This window comes from Humulus lupulus, chromosome 2, assembly GCF_963169125.1.
Source record: "Humulus lupulus chromosome 2, drHumLupu1.1, whole genome shotgun sequence".
NCBI lineage: Eukaryota > Viridiplantae > Streptophyta > Magnoliopsida > Rosales > Cannabaceae > Humulus > Humulus lupulus.
Genome location: NC_084794.1, coordinates 29,127,976 through 29,152,987, shown reverse-complemented (window position 1 = coordinate 29,152,987; position 25,012 = coordinate 29,127,976). Strand labels below are relative to the sequence as shown.

General features: G+C 34.6%; 6 protein-coding genes across 16 annotated transcripts; 2 read left to right on the top strand and 4 right to left on the bottom strand.

The window, feature by feature from the left end:
* Positions 1-664: 664 nt before the first annotated feature.
* Positions 665-7,392, top strand: LOC133817587 (homeobox-leucine zipper protein HDG2). Of its 10 annotated transcripts, none has more exons than XM_062250144.1 (13): positions 665-1,090; positions 1,200-1,815; positions 2,568-2,806; positions 2,956-3,073; positions 3,292-3,480; positions 3,572-4,018; positions 4,116-4,217; positions 4,873-5,073; positions 5,178-5,352; positions 5,464-5,735; positions 5,849-5,938; positions 6,052-6,437; positions 6,867-7,392. In XM_062250144.1, the coding sequence occupies exons 2-12, from the start codon at positions 1,711-1,713 to the stop codon at positions 6,409-6,411; spliced, it is 2,298 nt and encodes a 765-aa protein (XP_062106128.1). In that variant the 5' UTR covers positions 665-1,090; positions 1,200-1,710; the 3' UTR covers positions 6,412-6,437; positions 6,867-7,392. The 10 variants fall into 10 exon arrangements, with proteins under 10 accessions (XP_062106128.1, XP_062106127.1, XP_062106126.1 ...); XM_062250143.1 differs by having other exon boundaries at positions 666-1,090; positions 1,633-1,815; positions 5,849-5,944; XM_062250142.1 differs by having other exon boundaries at positions 666-1,090; positions 5,849-5,944.
* Positions 7,393-8,302: 910 nt separating this feature from the next.
* Positions 8,303-10,274, bottom strand: LOC133817591 (uncharacterized). The gene is made up of 2 exons (XM_062250155.1): positions 9,774-10,274; positions 8,303-8,741 (listed from the first exon to the last, which is right to left on the bottom strand). The coding sequence occupies exons 1-2, from the start codon at positions 10,095-10,097 to the stop codon at positions 8,562-8,564; spliced, it is 504 nt and encodes a 167-aa protein (XP_062106139.1). The 5' UTR covers positions 10,098-10,274; the 3' UTR covers positions 8,303-8,561.
* A 475-nt stretch (positions 10,275-10,749) lies between these two features.
* Positions 10,750-14,094, bottom strand: LOC133817592 (uncharacterized). Of its 2 annotated transcripts, none has more exons than XM_062250157.1 (4): positions 13,726-14,094; positions 13,024-13,146; positions 11,936-12,173; positions 10,750-11,245 (listed from the first exon to the last, which is right to left on the bottom strand). In XM_062250157.1, the coding sequence occupies exons 2-4, from the start codon at positions 13,122-13,124 to the stop codon at positions 11,117-11,119; spliced, it is 468 nt and encodes a 155-aa protein (XP_062106141.1). In that variant the 5' UTR covers positions 13,125-13,146; positions 13,726-14,094; the 3' UTR covers positions 10,750-11,116. The 2 variants fall into 2 exon arrangements, with proteins under 2 accessions (XP_062106141.1, XP_062106140.1); XM_062250156.1 differs by having other exon boundaries at positions 13,024-13,136.
* Positions 14,095-14,274: 180 nt separating this feature from the next.
* LOC133817590 (uncharacterized) lies at positions 14,275-15,782 on the bottom strand. Its single transcript, XM_062250154.1, has 2 exons — positions 15,401-15,782; positions 14,275-14,885 (listed from the first exon to the last, which is right to left on the bottom strand). The coding sequence occupies exons 1-2, from the start codon at positions 15,722-15,724 to the stop codon at positions 14,706-14,708; spliced, it is 504 nt and encodes a 167-aa protein (XP_062106138.1). The 5' UTR covers positions 15,725-15,782; the 3' UTR covers positions 14,275-14,705.
* Positions 15,783-15,940: 158 nt separating this feature from the next.
* Positions 15,941-18,263, top strand: LOC133817593 (uncharacterized). The gene is made up of 3 exons (XM_062250158.1): positions 15,941-16,147; positions 17,748-17,827; positions 17,939-18,263. Exons 1-3 carry the CDS (start codon positions 16,034-16,036, stop codon positions 18,006-18,008), a joined length of 264 nt encoding a protein of 87 aa, XP_062106142.1. The 5' UTR covers positions 15,941-16,033; the 3' UTR covers positions 18,009-18,263.
* Positions 18,264-18,380: 117 nt separating this feature from the next.
* On the bottom strand, positions 18,381-20,827 carry LOC133817589 (septum-promoting GTP-binding protein 1-like). Its single transcript, XM_062250152.1, has 6 exons — positions 20,232-20,827; positions 20,020-20,146; positions 19,801-19,897; positions 19,662-19,701; positions 19,457-19,540; positions 18,381-18,871 (listed from the first exon to the last, which is right to left on the bottom strand). The coding sequence occupies exons 1-6, from the start codon at positions 20,559-20,561 to the stop codon at positions 18,707-18,709; spliced, it is 843 nt and encodes a 280-aa protein (XP_062106136.1). The 5' UTR covers positions 20,562-20,827; the 3' UTR covers positions 18,381-18,706.
* Positions 20,828-25,012: the final 4,185 nt, after the last annotated feature.

Genomic DNA, 25,012 nt, shown 5'->3' with positions numbered 1-25,012 from the left:
AATTTGAAATAAAGAGAATTTATTGTAGTCAAGATTGAATACAGCTGGGAATTCGAAATCGTAATTCATTTCGTTGATCGACGAATAAGGGATGAAATTACGAATGTAAAACTCAGCAAAATAGTCCCGTAATTTTGGAAAAAAATGGTATCCATATTTCGGGGAGTTGGTGAACATACCATAAACGAAATTATCTTTACATAGAAATGAAAGAATTTGGCGTAATTATCGAAGCAAAGCACAAAAAAAAGACCCAAATTAGTATATTAGTATGAGCTAGCTAGGGCTCGAGTTGAAAGGAAATATTTCAAATAATTACCTAATTATTTATTTTTTATTTAGAGCCTTTTATGTACTATTTTGCTTTGTTTCTTTTTTGATATTTTTTGTTGTTGATCAGATATGCCTCCTTGAAATTTTTCTTAGAAAAATGGATTTATTGCAAAGTTTTAGGACTTGACATAATTTACATAGAGAGAGTAGTGAAATATTAAAGATGAGAATTTGTATTGGAAAAGTCTCTTGAGTTTGGTAGCCGTCATTCGGTTGCATCCATCATATATACATATACTCTCCTCTTTGGAAATATATACCACCAAGCACCTAAGAAATACTTCTCTCTCTCTCTCTCTCTCTCTCTCTCTCTCTCTCTCTCTCAATGCAATTACACCTCTCTCCCACCATTTAATGCAATTGCACCCTCTCAATAAGCTTTGCAATAACTCCTCGCTGCCACATTTTCCTCCATCTGCTTCCCTTTTCTCCTTCCTTTCTTCCTCTCACACCCACTTCTTCCCCTCTTATTTTCCTTTTTTCCTCTCTGTCTTTTGATTCTTCGTCTTCTTAATTTTCTTCCATATATATATATATATATATATTTCTTCCAACTTCATTGAAGCCCTTGCTACTCAACCTTAGCAGCTTAACTATATATTACAAAAACTAGTCTCACAAACCCATTGCAGCCCCAAAAATATTGGTTCGCCGACAATACTCTTTAGCTACCTAGCCCCAAAGCAGATCTGATAGTCTCATCTTTTCTGGGGCCTTAATTAGGGCATGAAACAGTACAATATATATTTATATGCTGGTGAGTATAGTATATAAACACTCTTAATTTTTCTGTCTCTCCCTCTCTCTCTCTTTTGTTAAGAATAATTTGATTTTGTTACATTTTCGATTTTATCCATTTGCTCCAGATCATGGTGCTATAAAGTTCTAAGGATAACGTAAAAATAGTACTGTTAAGACAACGTTGGATTCTCCGAGATCTTCGAGGGCGTTACATAGATTTTTTTTGTTCTCTCATTTTTATTTTTATTTTTTATATTTTCATTTGTTTGGTTAATTTTGTCTGTCAAAAGCCGAATCCAAATTGTCAACCTTATCTTTCTTTATATGATAGTCTCTGTTTAACGTAAGAAAACAGATTGACAAAAGAGAGATTTTAAACCTTTCCAAACGCCCCAAAAAAAAAAAAATAACTCATTGTCAGCTCAGTCCATTTTACTTTGTAAAAGGTTTTTGTTTAGTTTAGTTTAGACTAACACTACTGCCAAAGAATCTAAGATTAAAGTAGTAGTAGTAGTAGTCAGAACTCTTTTTTGACTCGACCTCTTTTTTATATATAAGAAGAAGAGTATGAAAACAACATAGTTTTTCAAAACTGGACGGTGTAAAAAGGAATTTAGGGTTTCTGGGTTTTTCAACATGCCGGCCGGGATTATGATTCCGTCGACGAACATGCCGTCGATAATCGGACGGAATGGAAATGTTGGTGGGTTTGGTTCATCTTCAGGACTTACTCTTAGTCAGGTCAGGACACAGTTTGATACTATATATATATATATATATATATATTAATTTCCTTTCAATTTAATTATTTGCATCTCTATAATTTTTTATTTTAATGACACATAGTTATTTTGTTAATTTTTTTAAATAAAAAAATATCTAAATATATAAGATTTTCATGGTAATAAGATTGATGGGTCCAGATCTTTTTCTTTTTTTTTTTTAATCTATGATTTTTTTAATATTTAAATAATGTATATATACAGCTTTATTACCTTATATCCTCTTCTTCTAACCCATTGTTATGCATTCTAAAACAAACAGGTGGTACTTGTTTGGCCTCAGAATGACTAATATTCAAGTATTTTAACAAAAATCCTTCTCGGTTTCGAAAAAAAAAAAGTCTACTTTTTTCTCTCTTGAGTCTTGTTACACAGACCAAAAGAGATCTAGTAACCAAAGTTCAAAGCTTTCTGATCCTACTCCATTAGTCAAATAGTATTTTAACTTGGGTGAGTGAGTTCCCCTAGAAAAAGAGAATTCTAATATCCTTTTTTTCTCCAATTTTTTTTTTTTATATGCGTGCTACACTAAACAGAATCCATATGATCAAATAGGGCTCCACCTCCATGATATCTATCAAAAATCATTTTTGAAAATTTATACATATATAATCTATTTTGTTTTTCATATTTTGTTGAGTTTTGTAATTTTTTTGTTAGATTGAAAACCCATAAGCTTGGGAATCTTAAAGATCTGTAGATATGTTCCAGCCAAACATGATGGAAGGTGGTCACCAGCTTCTTCACCCACTAGACATGGCAGCCCAGAACACCACCTCCGAAAGCGATCTCAACGCTCGTCTCGGCCGAGACGACGACGTTTTCGACAGCGCAACTAAATCCGGTAGTGAAAACCAAGAGGGTGCCTCCGGTGACGACCATGACCAGCAGCGGCCCAAGAAGAAGCGCTACCATCGCCACACTCAGCATCAGATACAAGAAATGGAAGCGTGAGAAAATCTTCGATATTTAATAAATACATCAATTAATTAAGTAGTTAATTTTCAATTATTATTGGCTCTTATTAATGGTCTTTTGTAGTTGATATTTGATTTGGGTTTACTCAATTTCGGTTCTTTTTATGTATTTATGTGTGTAGATTCTTCAAGGAGTGTCCACATCCAGATGATAAGCAAAGAAAAGAATTGAGCCGGGAATTAGGGTTAGAGCCATTACAAGTCAAATTTTGGTTTCAAAACAAGCGCACCCAAATGAAGGTATAAATATACATACATATATATTATATATTGGTGCAAATATTCAGCCCCCCCGTGACTTTCAACTAAATAATAACTCTTTAACTTAATTTTTTTGTTGTATCTTTTTTTATCAAGTATATTGTTTGTCTATATTTATATTTATTAATTAAGGGTCGGGTATATATATAGTACATATTTTAGATAAGGTGAAAATTGGGCTATATATCCTCTTGCAGACCCAGCATGAGCGCCATGAAAACACTCAACTCCGCACAGAAAATGATAAACTAAGAGCTGACAACATGAGGTACAGAGAAGCTTTGAGCAACGCCTCATGCCCTAACTGCGGTGGCCCAACGGCAATAGGAGAGATGTCGTTTGATGAACACCATTTGAGACTAGAAAATGCCCGTTTAAGAGAAGAGGTATGTTTTTTCTTTATTTTCAAAGCCATTTTCTCACACATAATTAATCTTTTTCTTAACTTAACAGTCTCATTTCATACCATGTTTCCAGATTGATCGTATTTCTGCCATAGCTGCTAAGTACGTGGGCAAGCCTGTAGTGAACTACCCTCTCCTCTCATCCCCAGTTACGCCTCGTCCACTCGAACTCGGAGTGGGAAACTTTGGGACTCAGGCAGGCATTGGAGGAGAGATGTATGGAGGTGCCACCGGAGATCTTCTGAGGACGATGAGTGCCCCCAATGAGGCTGATAAGCCTATGATAATTGAGCTTGCGGTTGCAGCCATGGAGGAGCTGATTAGGATGGCCCAAATGGGAGAGCCCTTGTGGATAACTAGCCTCGATGGTGCCAGCGCCGTGCTCGAAGAGGACGAGTACGTTCGCACATTCCCTCGAGGAATCGGGCCCAAGCCTGCTGGTTTCAAATGCGAAGCTTCCCGTGAGACTGCTGTCGTTATCATGAACCACATTAACCTTGTTGAGATTCTCATGGATGTGGTACGTAATAATTGATTTAGATTCATAAAATATATGTATAATTCCGTTAATCTAAACCCTTGTTATTAATTCTGGAGTCTATTTTCTATATATGTAGAATCAATGGTCGACTGTTTTCTCTGGTATTGTTTCAAGAGCAATGGCTTTAGAAGTCCTCTCAACTGGAGTCGCCGGAAATTTCAATGGAGCTTTGCAAGTGGTATGATTATATTGTTAGCACAGGACATTTGTGTGTGTGAATATATATGTGTGTGTTTGTTAATGTTTATATCTATTGATAGCAACATCCACCCTCTCTAAATTTTAAGTTTGACTTATTTCATACTATTATAAAGATAGAAGAATATAATACAAGAAAACACAAAAATTAAAGATGAATTACACTTTCAAGCAGTTAGTCTAAAGTTGCTACAAACACTATAAAGGTAGACTTGGTTGGGAGTTACAAACACTAAAGGAAGATTTGGTTGGGAGTAATGAAAACAAATAAATGAGCTAGAATGATAAAATTAATCAAATTTAATTAATATGAACGGCCGGCCTTTCCATTTACTTTTGGATGAGAGAGGTCATTGCATTAAAATGTTATTTCAATACTTTAATTTTTAACCAAACAAAAAAGAAAAAGAATAATGAAAATGAATTTTTTTCCATTCTATCCTATTCTAATTTAAGATATATATGGATCCTAGGGGATCATAAACTTACATGTATATATATTCACGCATACGTACCCAAACAAGAATGTTTAATTACTTGTAATTTAATTGAATCCTTAACACCCTATATGGCTTTTGTATGTATGTATTTTTTTATTGAAAGTCATTATTCGATGTATATGTATGTGTTGTCAGATGACAGCAGAATTTCAAGTGCCTTCACCGCTGGTTCCAACTCGTGAGAGTTACTATGTAAGGTACTGTAAACAACATGCGGATGGGACTTGGGCAGTAGTTGATGTTTCTTTGGACCACCTACGACCTAGTCCAGCAGTTCGATGCCGAAGAAGGCCTTCTGGCTGCCTTATCCAAGAAATGCCAAATGGATACTCTAAGGTTTTCATAATTTCAAAATCACAATCTATTTATTATGCTTGTAACTAACATGTTTTTCTTCTCTTGTTAAAAAAAATAAAATAATTTGGTTATGTTTCTTCTAGGTGACATGGGTTGAGCATGTAGAAGTGGATGATAGAGGAGTTCACAATCTCTACAAGCAGCTAGTTAACTCTGGCCATGGATTTGGTGCAAAACGATGGGTTGCCACCTTGGATCGTCAATGCGAACGACTAGCTAGTGCCATGGCAACCAACATTCCAACCGGTGATGTTGGTGGTAATAATATAATCAATTTGTTCACATATATATATACTATACAAGTAAGTAGTGTTTTAGAGGGTACGTAGATATATATAATATTGTCATAATTGATTGCCAATATTTCAGTGATAACAAACCAAGAAGGGAGAAAGAGTATGCTAAAGTTGGCTGAGAGAATGGTGATAAGCTTTTGTGCTGGGGTGAGTGCCTCCACCACTCACACATGGACAACACTCTCCGGAACCGGAGCTGATGATGTTCGGGTCATGACCCGTAAGAGCGTGGATGATCCAGGCAGGCCTCCTGGGATTGTGTTAAGTGCTGCTACTTCATTCTGGCTTCCTGTTTCTCCCAAAAGAGTCTTTGATTTCCTCCGCGACGAGAATTCTCGAAGCGAGGTACATGATTATAACTAGTATTTGGTGTTTAGCATGATTAAGTATATATGAATTGCACGAGTAATTATAGACTAATCATACGTACTTATTTTGTTATAATAAATATTTACTAGTGGGATATTCTTTCCAATGGGGGAGTTGTTCAAGAAATGGCACACATCGCAAATGGTCGTGATACTGGAAACTGCGTCTCTCTACTTCGAGTAAATGTTTGTATTTTTGGTTACTATATTTTTCCCTTTTTGTGTATGTAATATACATTTATGACCTCCCTACCTTTACCCTAATGAACAAATGTGTTTTGATTCCTTTGTAGAGTGCCAACTCAAGCCAAAGCAACATGCTGATATTACAAGAGAGCTGCACCGACCAAACGGCGTCGTTTGTGATTTATGCTCCGGTGGATATTGTTGCGATGAACGTGGTTCTAAACGGTGGCGATCCGGACTATGTGGCTCTACTTCCGTCGGGATTCGCCATTCTCCCCGATGGGACTGGCGGAGGTGGCATTGAACCTTGTTCTTCAGGCGGTTCTCTCCTGACTGTTGCGTTTCAGATTTTGGTTGACTCGGTCCCTACAGCTAAGCTTTCTCTTGGATCGGTCGCAACTGTTAACAATCTTATTGCTTGCACGGTCGAGAGGATTAAGGCTTCTTTGTCATGCGAGACTGCGTAATATTACAGTGCTAGCTTCATAATAATGTAAGTACTTAACTCTCTCTCTCTCTCTATTAACTTAGTTTATACTATATATTACATACACACACCACAAATGTATATTAGTATATTCCAGCCAGATCATTATTTCATCAAGCACTTGTTTAGTTTTAACTTATTAATTACCTGTATTGATAGTGATGAAATTGGTTATGTCTATAACATTAATTGACAAGATTAATTTTAATCATTTTCTTAACTCTTAAGTCATGAATACAAATGGTATGTAATATAACTAAACGTATTATTTTATTTGGGGTGTAATGTAGCAGCTAGGTATAGTTTTTACATGTATATATAAACTTTATAATATTATATGTATACATATATATGTTTCTTCTCACCCTAATCCATATTGCCTTCTTTCTTTAATTAAATATGGATTTGATAAGTGTTCTTTTTAATTTCTTGCAGAAACATTTGATAGAATTAAGAAGATGGTCAAAATCAGTGGAGGCAATCAAAGGGAAAGTAGAAAGATAAAGAAGCCTAATTAAGGTGTTAAGGAAATGAATGCAAGACATTTTGGAGAAGTCAAGAGCGCACCTTACATGATCCATTCTAAGCATTTCAATTTCGAGTTTGCAAGGATTATAGGGGTTCGGGTATTGACTTCATCGAACAAATTAAGTAGAAAAAGGCATTAAAAGACTTGAGACCTTATAGTTTTATGGATGTAGGTTTAATGAACATTCCCTTTAGATTTCATCTTCATTAACATTTGTTTTTAGCCTTATTTTAGGGTTGTAGGCATGTGGGGTTTAATGCTTCACATATCTATATATATGTTCTTAATTATTTCCCTATTTCCGGTTTCAGCTCACAACTACAACCAGACAAGGGTTTAGATTTTTTTCCCCATTTAATTAAGAGCTGTTGAAATGGATATTGCTTCTATAGCTAATATATGTCTAATCTTTCATGGTGTTCATTTCTTCAATATTTTGTCATTTCACCATTGTTGCTCACAATATATGCGAACGATTTCTCTTAGATTATGGGTCGCTTTCTGATTATGTGTATGCATGATTGTGAATCTTAACTTAGAAATCGCCAATGAGCTTAGCTCAAATGCGGAAGTGTAGCTGATTGTGTATACTAAGAATTTTGTAAGTCATTTGTTATCACCTTACCATTTACTGGTTATAGTAAAGCTAGGCTATCAGAAAGCGACCTAATCCTAAGATTGAATTTTTCTTCTGGTGGTAGTGGCAGTGTTGAGCTTAGCATTTCGTTTAAATTAAAAATGTTTAACTAACTTCATAGTGAAATGAGTTGTAAGGAATGTGAGCCTTATTAGCAACATTCAGGTTCAAACAACTGGTTTTAGGGGGAGGGAAAGTATAGCTTATCATGTCCTGCTAGCAGTGCTGCTCGTCCAGCCAGTTGTTCAATTTTTATTGAGTTTGGCAAAAAAAAAATTCTGATGAGCAGTCAGTTCACCTCAGCTAATAGTCAATTATTTAATGCCAACTTAGCTCTGTTTTATGCGGGATGAAAAGCATTTTTCTAAGTCAAGCTTGTGAGAATATTATCTTTTGGTCTACCCCTAACGCTTTGTAGATACAATTTTCGTAATACTCAATTTTGTGAAGTGAACACTATAATTATACATACTGTTAAAACATTTCTGAAATGTTAGTTGTGGAAAGTTTTGTTATACTTGGAATTGGATCAAAATACTGTTAAATCATGCAATCAAATCAAGATCGACAGAGCTCTTTCCTCTTCAATCTCATGTCAAGACGAGCAAGAACTATATAAACTTAATCATACACACAGATAAAATAACTTCATACAGCCAAACTCAGCAGTAAGCACAGAGAGGTAACAGCTACATTTCAAACCAGTTGAGAAATTTCAGATTAAAGAAATTCATCTCCAATCCTTATTTATTTTGAGTGGTTGAGTTCATACAATGCAATAGTAAAGTGGAGAAAACAATGATTTTGACCATAAAAAAGAATCCCTCATCTTCATCAACTAAGCATCAAAATTGGAATACATCAACCGCAATAAACTAGGGAGCACAATATGGAGCACTGAAAACAACAATGGTAAGGATTACAAGAAACTTTACTCCACTAGTTAGTAAACTAGGCTATGGTTTCACACTCTCTTTTTCCTAGGCAATGCAGGTTTCTTGCCAACGGTTGACGCAGTCTTGCCGGATTGTGGTAGTAGACCGCGCAGCGTTGCCAATATTGCAAATCCAAAGAAAGGCCAGTACATCATTAGGAGCTTATCGGATGCTTTCCCAGACCTTATCATTTCTGATAAAATAGCAACCTGAAAAAAAGTTACAATATATGTAAGTTCAAAAAATTAATGACTAATCTTAAGTAGCTATCAAAATGAAATCTCAAAAGTTCAATATTCGTATAAGCATGCAAAAGCCTCTACAGGATACTTTCAAATCACACACCCAGTTTCTACGTTAAGGGGCAAGTCAAGGATCTTATGTTCAGGGATCAGTGCAACCCGAAGCAATGATATTCAAGCTTCAAATGAGGAAAAGGGGAGCTGATATAATATTATTGGGTGGATATTGGAATTAACTATTCTTGGCCAGAATGGAGGACAAAATATATATGGGAAAATTTTAAGATTGGGACATGGGTTTAAGACATGATAGTTATAACTGAAGGCATTGTACGTTACAGTTACAGTAGTTATCTCACTAATTTTTTAAAAATTCTAAATAATTTCCTAATTCAAAAAGATAATTGCAAGTGTGATTATTTTTTTAAAAAACAAATCTAACTAATGAAATGCCTGCAATAGCCACCGTATAAAATGATTTGGCTTATAAATTGTCTAAGAATCAAAAAACAACTTTGCCTCTGTCGGTAGGGGGCAAACCCATGCCCCACACTAGCATTGCCCACCTATATATATATATATATATGATTAGGCTTTCTAATTTAAAATAACTTGATTTCATGACAAATAGGGCCTTAATTATCATATAAGGATCAGCTTCTCACATCCATGAGACATGTTATTTCATATGGGATAACAGCCAAACAGAATACAATTAAAAATGAAGCAGAGTAACCACAAAAGTTCATGCACTGTACGGATCTATTTCCATTATTGTATCCCTACTTACTATAGTTAGTAGTAATTTCATAAATGGGACACGAACACATCTATCGGTTTTATTCACAAGTGTCAAACTCATTGACTCAGTACCAATTACCAAAAATTTGAGATTTAAGCCATAAAAAAGGATTCAAATTCAAAATCTAATCCACACCCAGATCGTAGATTTCACAAATCAAAACCAATAGAAATAATTTCAAAATGAAGAAACTTTACCGTGGAGGTCAAGATGGAGACGCCATAGATCAAGGAGGTAGTGGGGAACCAAGATTTGGAAGCCAAAATAGCGTACATATTAAGAAGAGAAAGAGGCCATTGAAATAGGAGCTGCAGCCAAACCAGACCTACAAAGAAATGCGGCTTCTCTGTGAAAAGATAGTCACCATACTCATGAGCGTACCACTTCTTCAGGTTGATTAACACTTCCGGGAACAGACTCGCCGGAAGAATCGTCTGCGAATCGATTAACGGAGCTCCTACTGCTATCACTATAAAGAACATTAACATAATCGCATCGATCAGCTTCACCAATACACCCATTTTTGCAAATCAACAAGTTTTTTCTTCTTCTTCTTTTCTGTAAAAGAATTAAGCTCAACGCTTCTTTAATACTTGTTTCTCTTACCAATCAACTATACAAAATATATATAATTACATCAAATTGTAGATCGTGCTAGACAGGCGCGTATTCTATTTACTGTTTTAACCTTTGCATACTCTATTGGTTAATACTTACATATTTATATGTAATGTGAAATCAGAGGGCGGTTTCGTCTTTTAAGTCTTTTTTTTTTTAATAAAATCACCCATAATTAAGATTATATGCAGTTTGACTAGAGTATTTGGCTAAAAGAAAATTATTCACTTTATACCAAAGAATTGGATCTTTTCTCTTGGAAAGTTTAGAAACATATAAATGTTTATCACATACTTTTGGCTGTTATATGGTGATTCAAATTCAACATTGAAAATTGAAGTAATAACCATGGTATATTGCATTACCTGAAATTACTAAGAAAACTATAGATGAAAACAGATTGTAAGAACTAAACTGAGAAAGTACCAAAAGGTGACATTTCTGAAATTTTAGTTGTGGAAAGTTCTGTTATACTTGGAATTGGACTAATGTAATGTTGAATCATGCAATCGCAATCAAGATCGACAGAGCTCCTCTTCAATCTAGTGTCCAGAGTAAGAACCATAAACTTAATCATACACATAGATAAACCTTCAATGCAAACATAATAATTATACAGTCAAACTCGGCAGTAAGCAGAGGTAAAACCAATATTTCAAACCAGTTGAGAAATTTCAGATTAAAGAAATCTCCAATCCTAATTTATTTTGTGTGGTTGAGTTCACACAATGCAAGATTAGTCAAGTGGAGAAAACAATGATTTTGACCATAAAAAAGGATCCCCTATCTTCATTAATTAAGCAACAAACTTGGAATACTTCTCAACTCAATAAACTAGGGGTCACAATATGGCTCACTGGAAACAACAATGGCAAGGATTAGAACAAATTTTAGTCCACTAGTTGTAAACTAGGCTATAGTTTCAAACCCTCTTTTTCCTAGGCAATGCAGGTCTCTTGCCAACGTTTGATGCAGTCTTGCCAGATTGTGGTAGCAGACCGCGCAGTATCGCCAATATTGCAAATCCAAAGAAAGGCCAGTACACAGCAACCTGAAAAAAGTTTCCAAATAAGCAAGTCCAAAAAAAAAGGACAAAATATAATAATAATTGATTACTAATCTTAAGTAACTACCAAATGGAAATCTCTGAAGTTCAACGTTCTCGTAACATCCGAAAGCCTCCACAGGATACTTTCAAATCACACCCAATAACTTATTACTCTACGTTAAGGGGCAAGTAAAGCATCTTATATTCTGGGATCAGTGAAACCCAGAGCATTGAAATTCAAGCATCAAATGAGGAAAAGGAGAGATAATATGGTATTATTGGGTGGATATTGGGATTAACTATATATATTATATAATATATATGATTAGGCTAGCTTAACTAAAATAACTTGATTTCGTGGAAAATGGGGGCTTAATTATCATATGAAGATCAGCATGTCAAAAGTCAAAGCCATCACAACCATGAGACATGTTAATTCATATGGGATAACAGCGAAACATAAAACAATTACGATTATAGTAGAAGTTTCATGAACACATTCATGGGTTTTATTCACTTTAACTTGAAACGTGTCAAAATCGTTGACTCAGCAGCAATTACAAAAATTGTGATTCAAGCCATATAAAGGGAGTCAAATTCAAAATCTAACCCACACCCAGGTCGTAGATTTCACCAATCAAAACCATCATAAATAAAATCAATAGAACTTATTCCAAAATGAAGAAACTTTACCATGGAGGTCAAGAACGAGGCGCCATAGATCAAGAAGGTAATGGGGAACCAAGATTTGGAAGCCAAAATAGCATAGATATTAAGAAGAGCATGCGGCCGTCGAACAAGGAGCTGGAGCCAAACAAGTCCAACAAAAAAATGGGGCTTCTCTGTGAAAAGATAGTCACCATACTCGTGAGCGTACCACTTCTGCAGATTGATTAACACTTCCGGGTACAGACTAGCCCCGAAGAATAGTCTGCAAATCAAGTAACGGAGCCAATATTGCTATCACTGAAAAGAACATGAATATAATCGCATCAATCAGCTTCACAAATACACCCATTTTTGTAAATCAATACATTTTTTCTTCTTCTTTTCTGTCAAAGAATTTGGCTCGCCACTTCTTTAATACTGGTTTCTCTTACCAATCAACTATAAAAATAACAATTTAGTACAATTGTAGACCTGCGTTCTAGACAAGCTCGTCTTCTATTTAATGTTTTAACCTTTGAAAACTCTATTGGCTAATACTTACATTTTTATATGTAATGTGATATTAGAGGGCAGTTTCTTCTTTCGCAAATAAATAGCCTAAAATTAATTTTGTATACAATTTGACTCTAGAGTATTTGACAGTAACTAAAGTACAATTATTCACTTTATACCAAAGAAATGAATCTTTTTTCTTGGAAAGATAGAAAATTATAAATGTTTACCATATACTTTAGGTTGTTATAGTAACACAAATTCAACATTGAAAATTGAAGTAATATTAACAACTATGGCATGTTGCATTACAACATTGACACTACACAGAAAATTATAGATGAGAACAGATCTTAAGAACTAAGCTGAGAAAGTTCCAAAACAATGTTGACGTAACAAAAATTCCATTTTCTTCCTGAGCAACAAATTAATAAACGTCTAAACTAAATGATGAGACTAAAATAAGGAACAATGGATATAGTAAAACAACTTCAGTCCAAGTAAGCAAGCGAGGCTGTGGTTGTGGTATTACATGAGGAGGTCCCAAGTTTAAATCCCTCTCCACCAATGACAAAAAAAAAAGCAAGTAAGGCTGTATTAATAAGACTTTTTTCCCCTACCTAATATGCAGGTCCTTTGCCAATGGTTGATGCAGAGTCCAGAAGAAAGACCAGTAAAACATTAATAGATTGGCAGATGCTTTCTTAACCCTCACTTCCATTATTGAAGCAACCTGGAAAAGTCTATATACAAGTAAGAACTTAGAGAGGAAAGAGAGGGGCTCGACTTTGAATAACCACAAACTTGAAATTTAAAACAGGACCCATTTACTACTAATTGTTGAGAAAGACAATCATATGTATTGATTTTTCTATTAATAATTGCTGGTGTGTTCAGGGCGAGCTTGTGATTGAAGATTAGTCAAGATGTTTCTAGCCTCATATGTGTGTGCGAATTTGTTAGTGTGCTCTCCTATAGTATAAAGTTACAGTGACACAAAGCAAAAGAAAACATAACATATTCACAACAATGAAAATGTAAGCAAGACAGTTCATACACTACGGATCTGCTTCAATTGTTGTATTTTAGTACTAGCCCCATTAGGGGTTTAACATAATCATTATATTTTTTGCCAAGCACACTGATAGAAAAGTATTTAGCATTCCCATTTGGCAGTGCCAACAATATTATACTTGCCCCTTGGATACAGCTAATTGTGAGATCTAAAGAAGCATGGACCAACTGTAGATTTGATAACAAAGACTATTATATGAAAAAAGAATCCAAGTAATTCATTAACACGGGGCGAAAATTTACCGTACCAGGGCCATTTAGCAGAGGTAAATCAAGCAGGTGGTGTTGAACCAAGACTTGGGAACCAGCAGCTAGGGAAAAAGGAGCTTGCACCAAAATAAACGAATCCCACAAAAAATGAAGCCTCTACTAGAAATAAGAAGAAGAGTGTTGCATCAATGGGCTTCACTAAAGCACCCATTTTCCTGGATAGTCAATAGGCTTAAATTTTCTTCTTTTTCTATATTTGCAGTTCAGAACTGGGATTTGCTCCAAGACCAATGTGATCACAAAATGAATCAATAGTGAATCTTGGAAAGTTTCTCCAAAAAGGAGAAAACCAAATCAGATGTAATTCTTTGGCATGTTTTAACACCAACTAGAATAGTGAGGAAACAAAATTCTTGTATACTCTTCTGTGTCTTTCTTTTCTGCTCCTGTAAAGTTTAGCTACAATATATTCATGAATCAACAAACTTTTTACTCTACAATCTTCATACAAATATAGAGAACCAATAGCTATTGATTGAATTTCATAACTGCTCCGGACGTCAAAATGCCAAGACTGGGAATATGTATTGGATGCATACAAATATAAATTTCTTATTTCTATTTAAAAATACCATGATTGAAAATACAGATGCTTACGCATATAACATTTTTTATTTCCTTCTAACCTTATGGGTAGAATTACAACTACACACACAGCCGACTCAAGCACAAAAATTCAAATAAAGGAAATTCAATTTAGTGAACCAGAATATAAAATCTAGTTTAGAAAATCCCATCTCCAATCATACATCTACTTCTTCTATGTATACAGCTCGTGACTAATCCAATCAAGAAACCACCAATTTAGCCATAAGAATTTGTTCCAATTTCATCACCTTGATCAACAAGCTAAGATCAGACTACATCAATACTCAATCGGGCAACAAAAGTATGCACCATAGAAAGTAAAGGACCACAAAAATTTCAGTACACCAGTTAGCAAGATACACTGTCTTTTTCAAGCCCTCTTTTTCCTAGCCATCACAGGCCCCTTGCCAACAGTTGAAGAAGTCTTTCCAGATTGTGGTAGTAGACCACGAACCGTGGCTAAGACACCAAACCCCAGGAAAGGTAAGTGCAACATTATTAGCTTATCAGATGCTTTTCCGGACCCTATCATTTCTGATAGTATAGCAGCCTGAAAAAGGTTTCCCATATATCCAAGAAGATCAATAAAAAGAGACTAATCAATGATCATAACTTCAAAAAAGCTTCATAATGCCTAGTATGCATTGCTAAGGACAACAGGACGCTTTTAAGTTTTAACTCAAACCCAATTACTATTCTAATAAAGGAGTTTTGGAGTTTCATAGATTTAGAAATTTGTCTTGGTTAGCTTGCTTCTCGACTAAGTGTTTATGATAATTTCCAAACAATGCGTGGGGACGTGTTTGTATGCGTTCTTCAATCTTCACTCCTATTAGTCTTCGTTAAAGTAACCAAGAAATATATAGATAAACATAACAAAACAAACAGACAAGTTCATACAGTGTACGGATAAATCGAAAATGTATCCGATAGCAAAACTCTTTTATACACGTTCTCGTATCGAAAATGATTAAATTCTAAATATAAAGCGAACCCAAATGGTAGAATTCACGAATCAAAACTTTATCAAAAACCCAAGATCCAATTGTGGAAAGAGAACTTTACCAAGGCGGTAGAGGCTGAAACGCCATACATCAAACAAGTGGTGTTGAACCAAGATTTGGCACCCAAAATACCGTACAAATTGATGAGAGCAAGTGGCCATTGGAAAAGGAACTCCAACCATAGAAGACCCGCAAAAAAATGAGGCCTCTCGGCAACCAGATAATCGCCGAACTCACGGCTATACCAACTGGTCAACTCCACCAAGAGATCTGGGATAAGACTCGCCGGAAGACACGTCTGCGCGTCGATCAACGGCGCCGCCACCGCGATGATGACAAAGAACAAGAACAGTATCGCATCAATGGCCTTCACCAAAACACCCATTTTCGTTCCCCAAAATCAAAATCCTCCTCCTACTGGTTTTTTCTTTTGTCTTGACTAGAAATTTGGGATGAAACCAAGATTAGCAGTTTTTATTTAATTAATAAAAAATAAATCCTATTATGCCTATATTTCCCGTTTTACCCTTGCCAATCTTAAATTATAACTGTTTTGTGCGTTTATGAGAACCAAAATGAAAGGTTGGTTTTGTCTTTTCGGGTTAAATTAAAAAAAAACCAATATAATATTGTTGCCTAAAACCCCGTCACTAACCTCTGAAAGAGAGATACTGTTCGGAGAAGAAGAAGAAGGATGAGCGAGACGAGGCCAGTGCCGAGGAGAGAAAGCCCATGGGGGACGCCGGAGGGAGAGCACCGTCAGCCCAAAGCTCATCGTTGCAATGATAGAGCTGAAGACGTCATCCAAGTATGAACTCCCTCTTCAGTCACTGTTTCAGATCCTCCTTTTGCAGAATTTGACTCTATATATTCATAAATCATTATCCTATTCAATGCCCTAATTTCATTGCTTTGTTGTCACTGAATTAGCTATTTACCGATTCAATTAGCGAATTGGTTTATAAATTTTTAATCAATGAATCTCCGGAGTTTGATTGTTGGTTAGTCTACCTCATTGGTGATAAAGGGTTTTCTTAGGTTTATCATGCTTCTTAATTATTATTATACTCTTTTATCCGGGGAGCTATTTGGGACATTGGAAATGAAATTAAGCTGAAAGTATCTATTTTATCATAGATTATTTTTTGCTAGAAAAATATTTAATCATTAGACCAAAGCTGGCTAACCGGGTGGCAAATCCCTTAGAACGAAATAAGCCAGTGATCTTACTAGATCTTGACCGCTTAGCTACTAAGTCAGCTACTCTATTAAATTATCTGGGCAGAAACTCAGCATCAAAACTACTAAACATGGGAATGAAAAACAGAACTTCATAGAATTTTGAAGCCACAGACCAATAAGGAGGACCTTTCTTAGAACAAAGACAGGAAACCTCTTGAAAGGAACGCGACTTGATCAAGATTTTAGACCACCTCATTTGCTTCGCAAAAGAACAAGCCAGCCATATGGCTGGTTTCAACTTCTAGTGCTGAAGAGCATCTCATATATCAGTTATCTGCTGCGCAAGCTATCGCCGCTAACCCCACCCAACCATGAATGGAAGAAGTATCTGTGAACATGACTTTAACTTCCATATTGTCTATAGACTGAGGAGGAACAGGTTCATCAAAATTATGATGATGACTGAGCCAACATGAAATCGGCAGGAATGCACCTGAATTCCTCTACTCTTTTGCCATTCTCTGCTCTTGCGGTGTGAATGGCTAAGGGTTGACTTTTGAATCTGATTTTATTCAGTTCATAATACACCTGGCGAACTCTCCCATGTTGATGCATTGAATCTCTTTAGTCATTAATGTTCCAAGAATAACTGGTTAGTGAACTATAAAGCTTTATCAAAGCAGCACTCTTTAAAGACGTGAAGGGAAGATTATTTCACATGATGGCAGAACGAGCACAAGAAAAAGTCCTCACTCCCTCTATTGGCAAACACAAACTTATCTGTTGTTGGAAGAGAATTAGAAAACATCCTCCCCAGCATAAGTTTGTGTCATAGACATTCCACGGAATTGAGGATTTTTTTTTTAATATCAAAATTGGGCATGGGGATTTTCTGGTTTAGAAAGGAAATTTTGTTATTTGTACTTGAGAATTGAGATATATGCGAGGATGCATTCCAAAAACTTCAAATGTGTCTACTATTGATTACTAATATTAAAATTTCCATGCTTAATCTGTTAAGTTACAAACTTGAAGTCAAATTGAGCTCCAATTATGAGGCTCCACAATACTCTAGGGATGTCCACACTGAAGGCTTTTTCAGCAGGACTCCTTATATAAAGTAGTTGCAAGTTGTAACTTTCTGAGAAATCAGCTGAATATTGTGCATATTTTTCACCATTATTTTGAGTTTAACTTATCATATTGTTCATGTGTGTGCCATGTAGGCTTGTTTTGAAGGAAATCCTTTTAAGACTGTTCCAGGACCTTTCAAGCTCTTCTGGCAGTGCATGCGTTCTAAACCTGGGTATGGCTTATCTTACCTTTTTAAAATGGTGTTATTGTTTTTCACTGTATGCAATTATTTTTATTCTGTATTCTGTTGCTGCAAGATTATCAAGCCTACTTAATTTTGCAGGGAGGAACCAACTGAGCCTTATACCTATTTGGAGATTGATCCTCCCAAAAGGGAAGTGAAACTCGAGTGAAAACGCATTTAGAAGTGTGTTTTTTTTTCTGTTTCTTTTTTAGATATGGGATAGGGGATTTGAACTTTCTTCAACCTCAACCATTGGAAGGGGAGGTGAGATGTGATTACCAATTAGACTTGCCAATAATCACATTTTGAAGTTTATTAATTCAGATTGCTGTTCTAAATAATATGAACCTAGATGTGCACAACTAAAAAGGGCATTCTGTTGATTTTGAGGGCGTGACTTTAATTTTGTCTGGCGATTGGGACTTCCACATGTTATAGAAAGCATACTCATGTTTTTCTCAACCATATGCATGATCACTTATTTGACAGATGTCCCCAATTGATTATGGTTAAAAGTAGTATGTTAAGAAAAAAAAAGGAATAAAGAAAAAAGAGACTCATATGGGTAATTAAAGTAAAATGAATGATATGGTTCTCCAACACTCAATTGCCAAGTATACGGGTTTTTTCTTCACTTTTTTTTTCCTGTATATTTAGAGTAAATAACGCTCGATCTTTTTCTTTTACTTTTATTCTTTAAGCTTTTTTCTACTGTTGAGGGACGAAATGTTATTCCAGAATGGAGATGTGGGCTCTCTCCGCCTCTGCCTTTCTCCAAAACATCCAAGGAAACAACTCGTAGTAATCCTTGTAACATCCCCTGGAATTGGAAAGACTTCACTGTACAAGTTAAAAAAAAAAAGAACACTAGAAATCAATGATTGGTTCTCCAATAGTGAGATTGCGCTCCACAGTCCATGGCAAGTCAAAGATCTTGGCCGTGATAAATTTGAAGATCTTGTTTACATTAATGTTGTACGTTGCACTCGAAAAGAACAGCGTTGCATTGAATGCCTTGGCATATGATCTTGCCTGTTACACACAAACATATACAAATCAAATTTACACGCCTTTTCTTTAGTTGTTTATGTTCCAATAGAAATGTTTAGTGTCTTAATATTTATTTCCTGAATAAAGTGGTGACACAATGATTCCCAAAGGTTTTCTATTTGTCATGTAGGTCATTAAATTGTGTGGATAGATGGTGTTTATTGATTGGTGAAAAAGACTTCAAACTACAAATAATTGTTAGCAGATCTCTAAAAATATCTTGCTTGAAACTTCGGTGGTCAGAGTTTGCGGCCAATATTTAATTTGCATTACAAATAAACCATTCTTAGGGTTCAAATTTCAACGAAGGATGTAACATCCTGTACTTTGTCTACTCGATTATGTTCCTTGCTTGTTCTAGTAAAATTTCGTAGTAAGCTTTTACTAACGTGTCAAACATGGAAGAGAACAAAATTATAAAGTAAAACCCTGAATTATTGTCAAATTATTTTGAAGATTTGTTAATTTGGGTGGTACTTGTTCCAGATCAATCTTTGTCAGCTAACCCATTCATATTTTTGCTCAGAAATGTCATGAAAAGTTTAATTGAAAGACTCGGATATTTACCTGACTTGCTATTGTCCATTGCAAATCTATGGGGAGTTGGATAAAATCATCGAACTTTGTTCCAATTAAAATTGGAATTGCCGTCTACCAAAACCAAAAACATAAAAAAAGAAAAACCAATCACAACCCATGAAAGAGAATTAGAAAAAGAATCCACTTTTTTAAGTATAATACATAATTGTAGATATATATTTAGTTATATTACCTGGTTCCATTTCCTTGCTTGTTGATACCATCCAATGACACTACAATAATTGAGCATAAAACTACCAGATTAGTTGATATAATCACATTAAGAAAGCCATTAACTAACAAATTTAAGTTAAAAAAACACACATATATACCTATTTAAGGTACACCGACTTGTCAGATCAAACATGAAAAGAATAGCTACAGAATCTTTACAGGCAAATCCCATATGCTCTTGAGATTTCGTATCTCCTACACACACATTTAAACATTACTATTTAATTAGAAATAACAAAATTAAATTACACTTCTATTTATTATTAATTAACTTTCGAAACACATTAATTATTAAACAAAAATAAATAAAAAATTACCTCCCACTTCCCAAATGGAATAGGAAATGCGAGCATCTCCAACGATTAATGTCTTATCAATTGAGCTTAATCCATTCTCATTTTCATGCCTCACAACCTCTTCTTTCTCCTCACCTATGTATTTTTCCTTCACATTTCATAAATAATCAATCAAATTAAATTAGAACATGAAAACTAAAAAAGTTTATTCGTAAATATAAATTAATACTTACCAAAAAGCTAGTCTTCCCGATATTGGAATCTCCCAAGAGACTGATCTTCAAGGAGACCAAATCCGAGTCCATTGCATACTCACGATTGATCACCGGAGTCGGAACTGGTACTGGAGCCAGCTCCGGTACAGCTTGAGTGGAATCGAAATCAGTAGTACCATCCACGACAGCCGGTGAAGGCGAAGTCGACGCGATGGCTTGAGGAAGCATCCTGTAACGGACAGTTTTTCTAAGGCAAGACATGAGGAGTCGATCCATGAGTCGACGAATGCACCGCCGCAGAATCATCATACGCCGTTGAATTCTTCGCCTGAGGCAGAACTGAACCATATTTTAGAAACCAAACCCCCTCCAATCCCGAAACGAAACGAAACGAAACAAACCAAAGAAAAGAAGAAGAAGAAGCTGATCGGAGACGTCTGAGAAAGAAGAGGGACTCGTTTTTTATTAAGCCTCTGGAATTGCGGCCATGAAAATGGAGAAGGGAAGCTCAGCTCCTCTGTTAAGACTCAGTTTGTAATTTTGTGGAAACTGTTCGGTATTTTTAGAAATATATTGGGTTTTTTGTTTTTCGTTTTCTTTATTTTTGGGTTCTATTTTTAGTTACCAAACAGCCTTTTGTGTCATCAATATTACCCTCCTTTAACGGACGGACTGTTGACCGTCAATAAAGGCGCGATTATGGATTGTCGAAATTGCCGGCTTTAACACACCCCTTTTCCCTCTTTATCAGGGGTAGTTTCGTCATTACGCATTAATTTTTTGTTACATACATTATCCGTGCGTGTTTTTTGTTTGGTTAAATTTTACACATGCAACAATTTTTTTGTAATGTATTGTCTGGGTTAAAGAATATTATGCATATTAATGTGAATATACTTATTCTTTCAAAACATATAGCTTTGAATTTTATAATGATTTATTTTTAAAAAAATATTGTAATGGAACCCACATTTTTTTGTATTTGTTTTCTTCTTATTGTTTTTTTTTAAATATATATTTATATAATAATTTGGGTTAGAAAAGAAGTGGAAACCATTTTTTTAGGGTTGGGATTAATATGGCTGACCACTTAGACGTGTTGTGGGACATAATTGATGCCTGCAACTACATATATTTTTCTACAATATTTGAAGTCAATAAGATGGATAGTGTAGTTTTTGTATTAATGTGGTAAGATTCAATGGTAGGTTGGAAAGTAGTGGTCACACACCAAAATCCAAATCAAGAGGGCAAGAAAAGCCTTAATATTGAGCATGTGTTTGATCAAGTAAGCTTTTATGGAGCTAGGGATTTCTTACCCGTCCACTTTATTATCTATGTAGACCTAATAGCCAGAAGAAAAGATTTCTATGTATTTTATTTCTTTGATATTAATTGTGAATAAAAACCCCCTTTTTTTAATAATGGAATGTTACAAAGTAGCCAACACAAATCACAATGAAGATATAACTCATCATTTTTACTTGAATGTGATGATATAGGCCACTGTGGTGTTGTAATTATGTCCTAAATACATAGATTTCACAATATTAAATTAAAGCTTTATAAAAAAATACGGAAAAATCGCTCCTTTTAATTAAAATATAGAAGTTTCATTTTCTTAACTTTTTCTTTAAAAAAATGAAAAATATTTCAATAATATTGAAATTTGGGAAAGCAACATAACTCGTTGCTAACTTTTTCAAAACCACATACTAAATTCTTTTCAAAACTAGTTACTAAACTTATAAAAATTTGATTATCAATTTTAAAAACCGATTACTAATTTTAAATCTGGTTACTAAGGTTATGAATATAAATTATAGTATTATTAAACTAAACATATTAGGATTTATATGAATTTAAAAAAGATTAAAATAGGCCAAATTGCAAATTCTAGACAAGGCTAAAGCAATTCACAAAACGTCGACCACCACCAAGAACTAGTCTTAGAACTCGACCAAGGCAACACCCCTCTTCTCTTCAATGCCCACCGGCTTTAGACCATAATTGATAGTTTACTTAGATTTGTTTAGGAACATTTCAATTGATGCAAAACAACGCATTATTGATAAAAATTGATGGTTAATTTAACAATGTCTTTATAACACTGAAATTGATGGTATACCGATACAAAAATGATGCATGGCTCATATTTGTATATTTTAGATATTGACATCGATATGATTCAATAGCATTTTAATGCATCTATTTTAGTGTCTAAAAACACAAACATGAATCTTGCATCTATTTTGTCACCAAATTTAGATTTCTACATTTTAAGAACAAGAAGAAAAAATTGTAGAAAAAAAATCACAAAATCATACACAAAAATATACAAATTATTAAATAGAATAAAGAGATACTTACCAATGTTTTTTTTACTCCAAAAAGTGCAATGATGGGAGTTTCTTGAGCAGTAAATTTGAGATTTGAATCACAAAATCGATGGGATTGAATCGTGTTAGGGTTGGTGTGAATCACAAAATCAAACAGCAGGGAAAGGGAGAGAAATGCTCAGTCGAATAGGGGTGAGGGAGAGAGAAATGGAAAATGAGAGAAAAACGAGAAGAAAATAAGAAGTTCAAATTGTTAAGGGCAATTTGGCTATATTTAGATTTAGGAGCATATTTTTCCAATTATATTGACTTAGACATAGTTTGGTAATATGGGTATGATGCGTAAATGCTCAAATTTTCATTCCTTATTCCTGTAAACAAACACACCATAAATCTTTATTGTGTATAACAACTTAATTTTAGTGTTGCCATGTTGATAGCCCGAATAAATTATCTTATTCATAACAGAAAATAAACCACACTTATAATTTAAATCAAATTCTTCATTACTATGTTTAGCAACTACAAACAATTTTAAATTTTTATCTTGAATTGAATTATTTTGTATATACATGAATAAATAAATATATACTTAAAAATTAAATATAATAATTATGAAACTTCATAATATTTTATATAAACATAGACATACAAGTAAAATCATAATTTTTTTTATTAAACGCGGTAATTGTGTTTGCATTATGTGTTTCAAGAGCATAAATCCAACAAGGCACTATATCTTTTCCTTTACAAAAATTTTGAACTTATAAAATGACTTTAACTACTTTACTTACACCTCAACCTTGTCTTCTGTAAGTATAAGATATTAAATGCAATAATTTTATACTTTACACATGATTTATCAAGTAGTAACACTAATAGAAAAAAGAGTTTTAGCATCATTTTTCTATCTACGTTAAAACTAAACGACATTAGTGATACTACTGACACCAATAATATATTTAAAAATAAATAAAAAATATTCACATTAGCAAAATTCAAAAAAATCTAGAAAATCAAGTACAATTTATTTACATAGTATACTAAACTAAGAATAAATTCCAAAAAAATGAAATACAATTTATTTACACGGTATACCAAATCAAGAATAAAATCCAAAAAATACATTAATACCTCATTTTCAACAATGAGAAGTAAGAGAAGATTACGAAGCTTAGAACTAGTTAAACAATGGAGTTTTTACATCGTTCAACTGTTAATGAGACCTAGTCCATGAGTCATAATATTAACTAAGAGCTTGCAAAACTTAAGTTCTCTTTGATGTTACATTTTGACAACATTTTGGCTTGCTCGAGTTGTGTTGTGTTATGTCTTTTACAACGAGATCCAAGCCCTATTTATAGGGAGTTGTTGATCTTTAGTGTTCTTTAATAAAAGTTAATTGCATTATTTTTCCTGATTACATACTAAAAACATGGTTCACATAAAAGGAAAACAAGAAAAGGGCACTAAGTGTGCGAAATATGCTTGGTCTCTCGTGTTCAAAACAATAAGTTGGCATATTCATGTTCCCGAGTAGCCTAATCTAGTGTTGGTTGAAGGGTTACATCCATACTAAGTACGACCATGTCTTGAGAAATTGCAGATGACGTCAAACGCCACACCTCCTCTTTCCGAGTGTGATTTTATCCCCTGACATTCTGAATTGTCAGTTGTACGGAGCTAACAACTCTTCCTATGCTACCACTCAGTTGTCTGGGGTAAGTGGGCATACATGCTTTTTGGTCAAGTCGTGGTCCTCACTTCCCTTTTTGTCTTTATCCTTCTGGTCGTTACTTCTTCAACAAGTTTCATCAAGGCCCCGGTAACCACTCTCCTTGAGGAATTCAAAGTCTGGCCACTTGGGAAAATATCTTGGATGCAAGTTTTCTGGCACTCGATGAACTAGTCGGGTTCTATTCTGAGTAGGTCACGAGTAATATTAATTGTCTACTCGGAGCATTGAATAGTCGCGTGATATATAGGTCACTCGTTAGAGCATGAATGAATCATTATGAGCATGACTATATTTCTTAAGCTACACGAAACCCTCTATTGCCAAAAAAAAACCTAATTTTTACATGTTTATACTAGAAATTTTGGGTCTGAAATAGTGATTCTAACTACATCAAAATTATTTGGATGAGAAGTTTGCCTATTATCGACATAAAACCTTAAAAAACTGGTAAAAACCAGTGAAGGTATTCTAGCAAACGTAAAGAATATGTAAATATATATATGCCCAAGAAAAGAAAAGGATCGAGAACATGAACTTACACAAAATTGTTCGTGGGAATGATGAAATCGCCGACTGAAGGAGCGGTTGCAGGAAAGCTTTCACGGAGTCGAAAGCGATGGAGTTACTTTGTCTCTTCGGTTTAGAGAACATGCAAAGAAAAAAAATACGGCTCTGGTTCGATTTTTTCCTTTTTTTTTATTGTTAGAATGGGAGTGATGAAG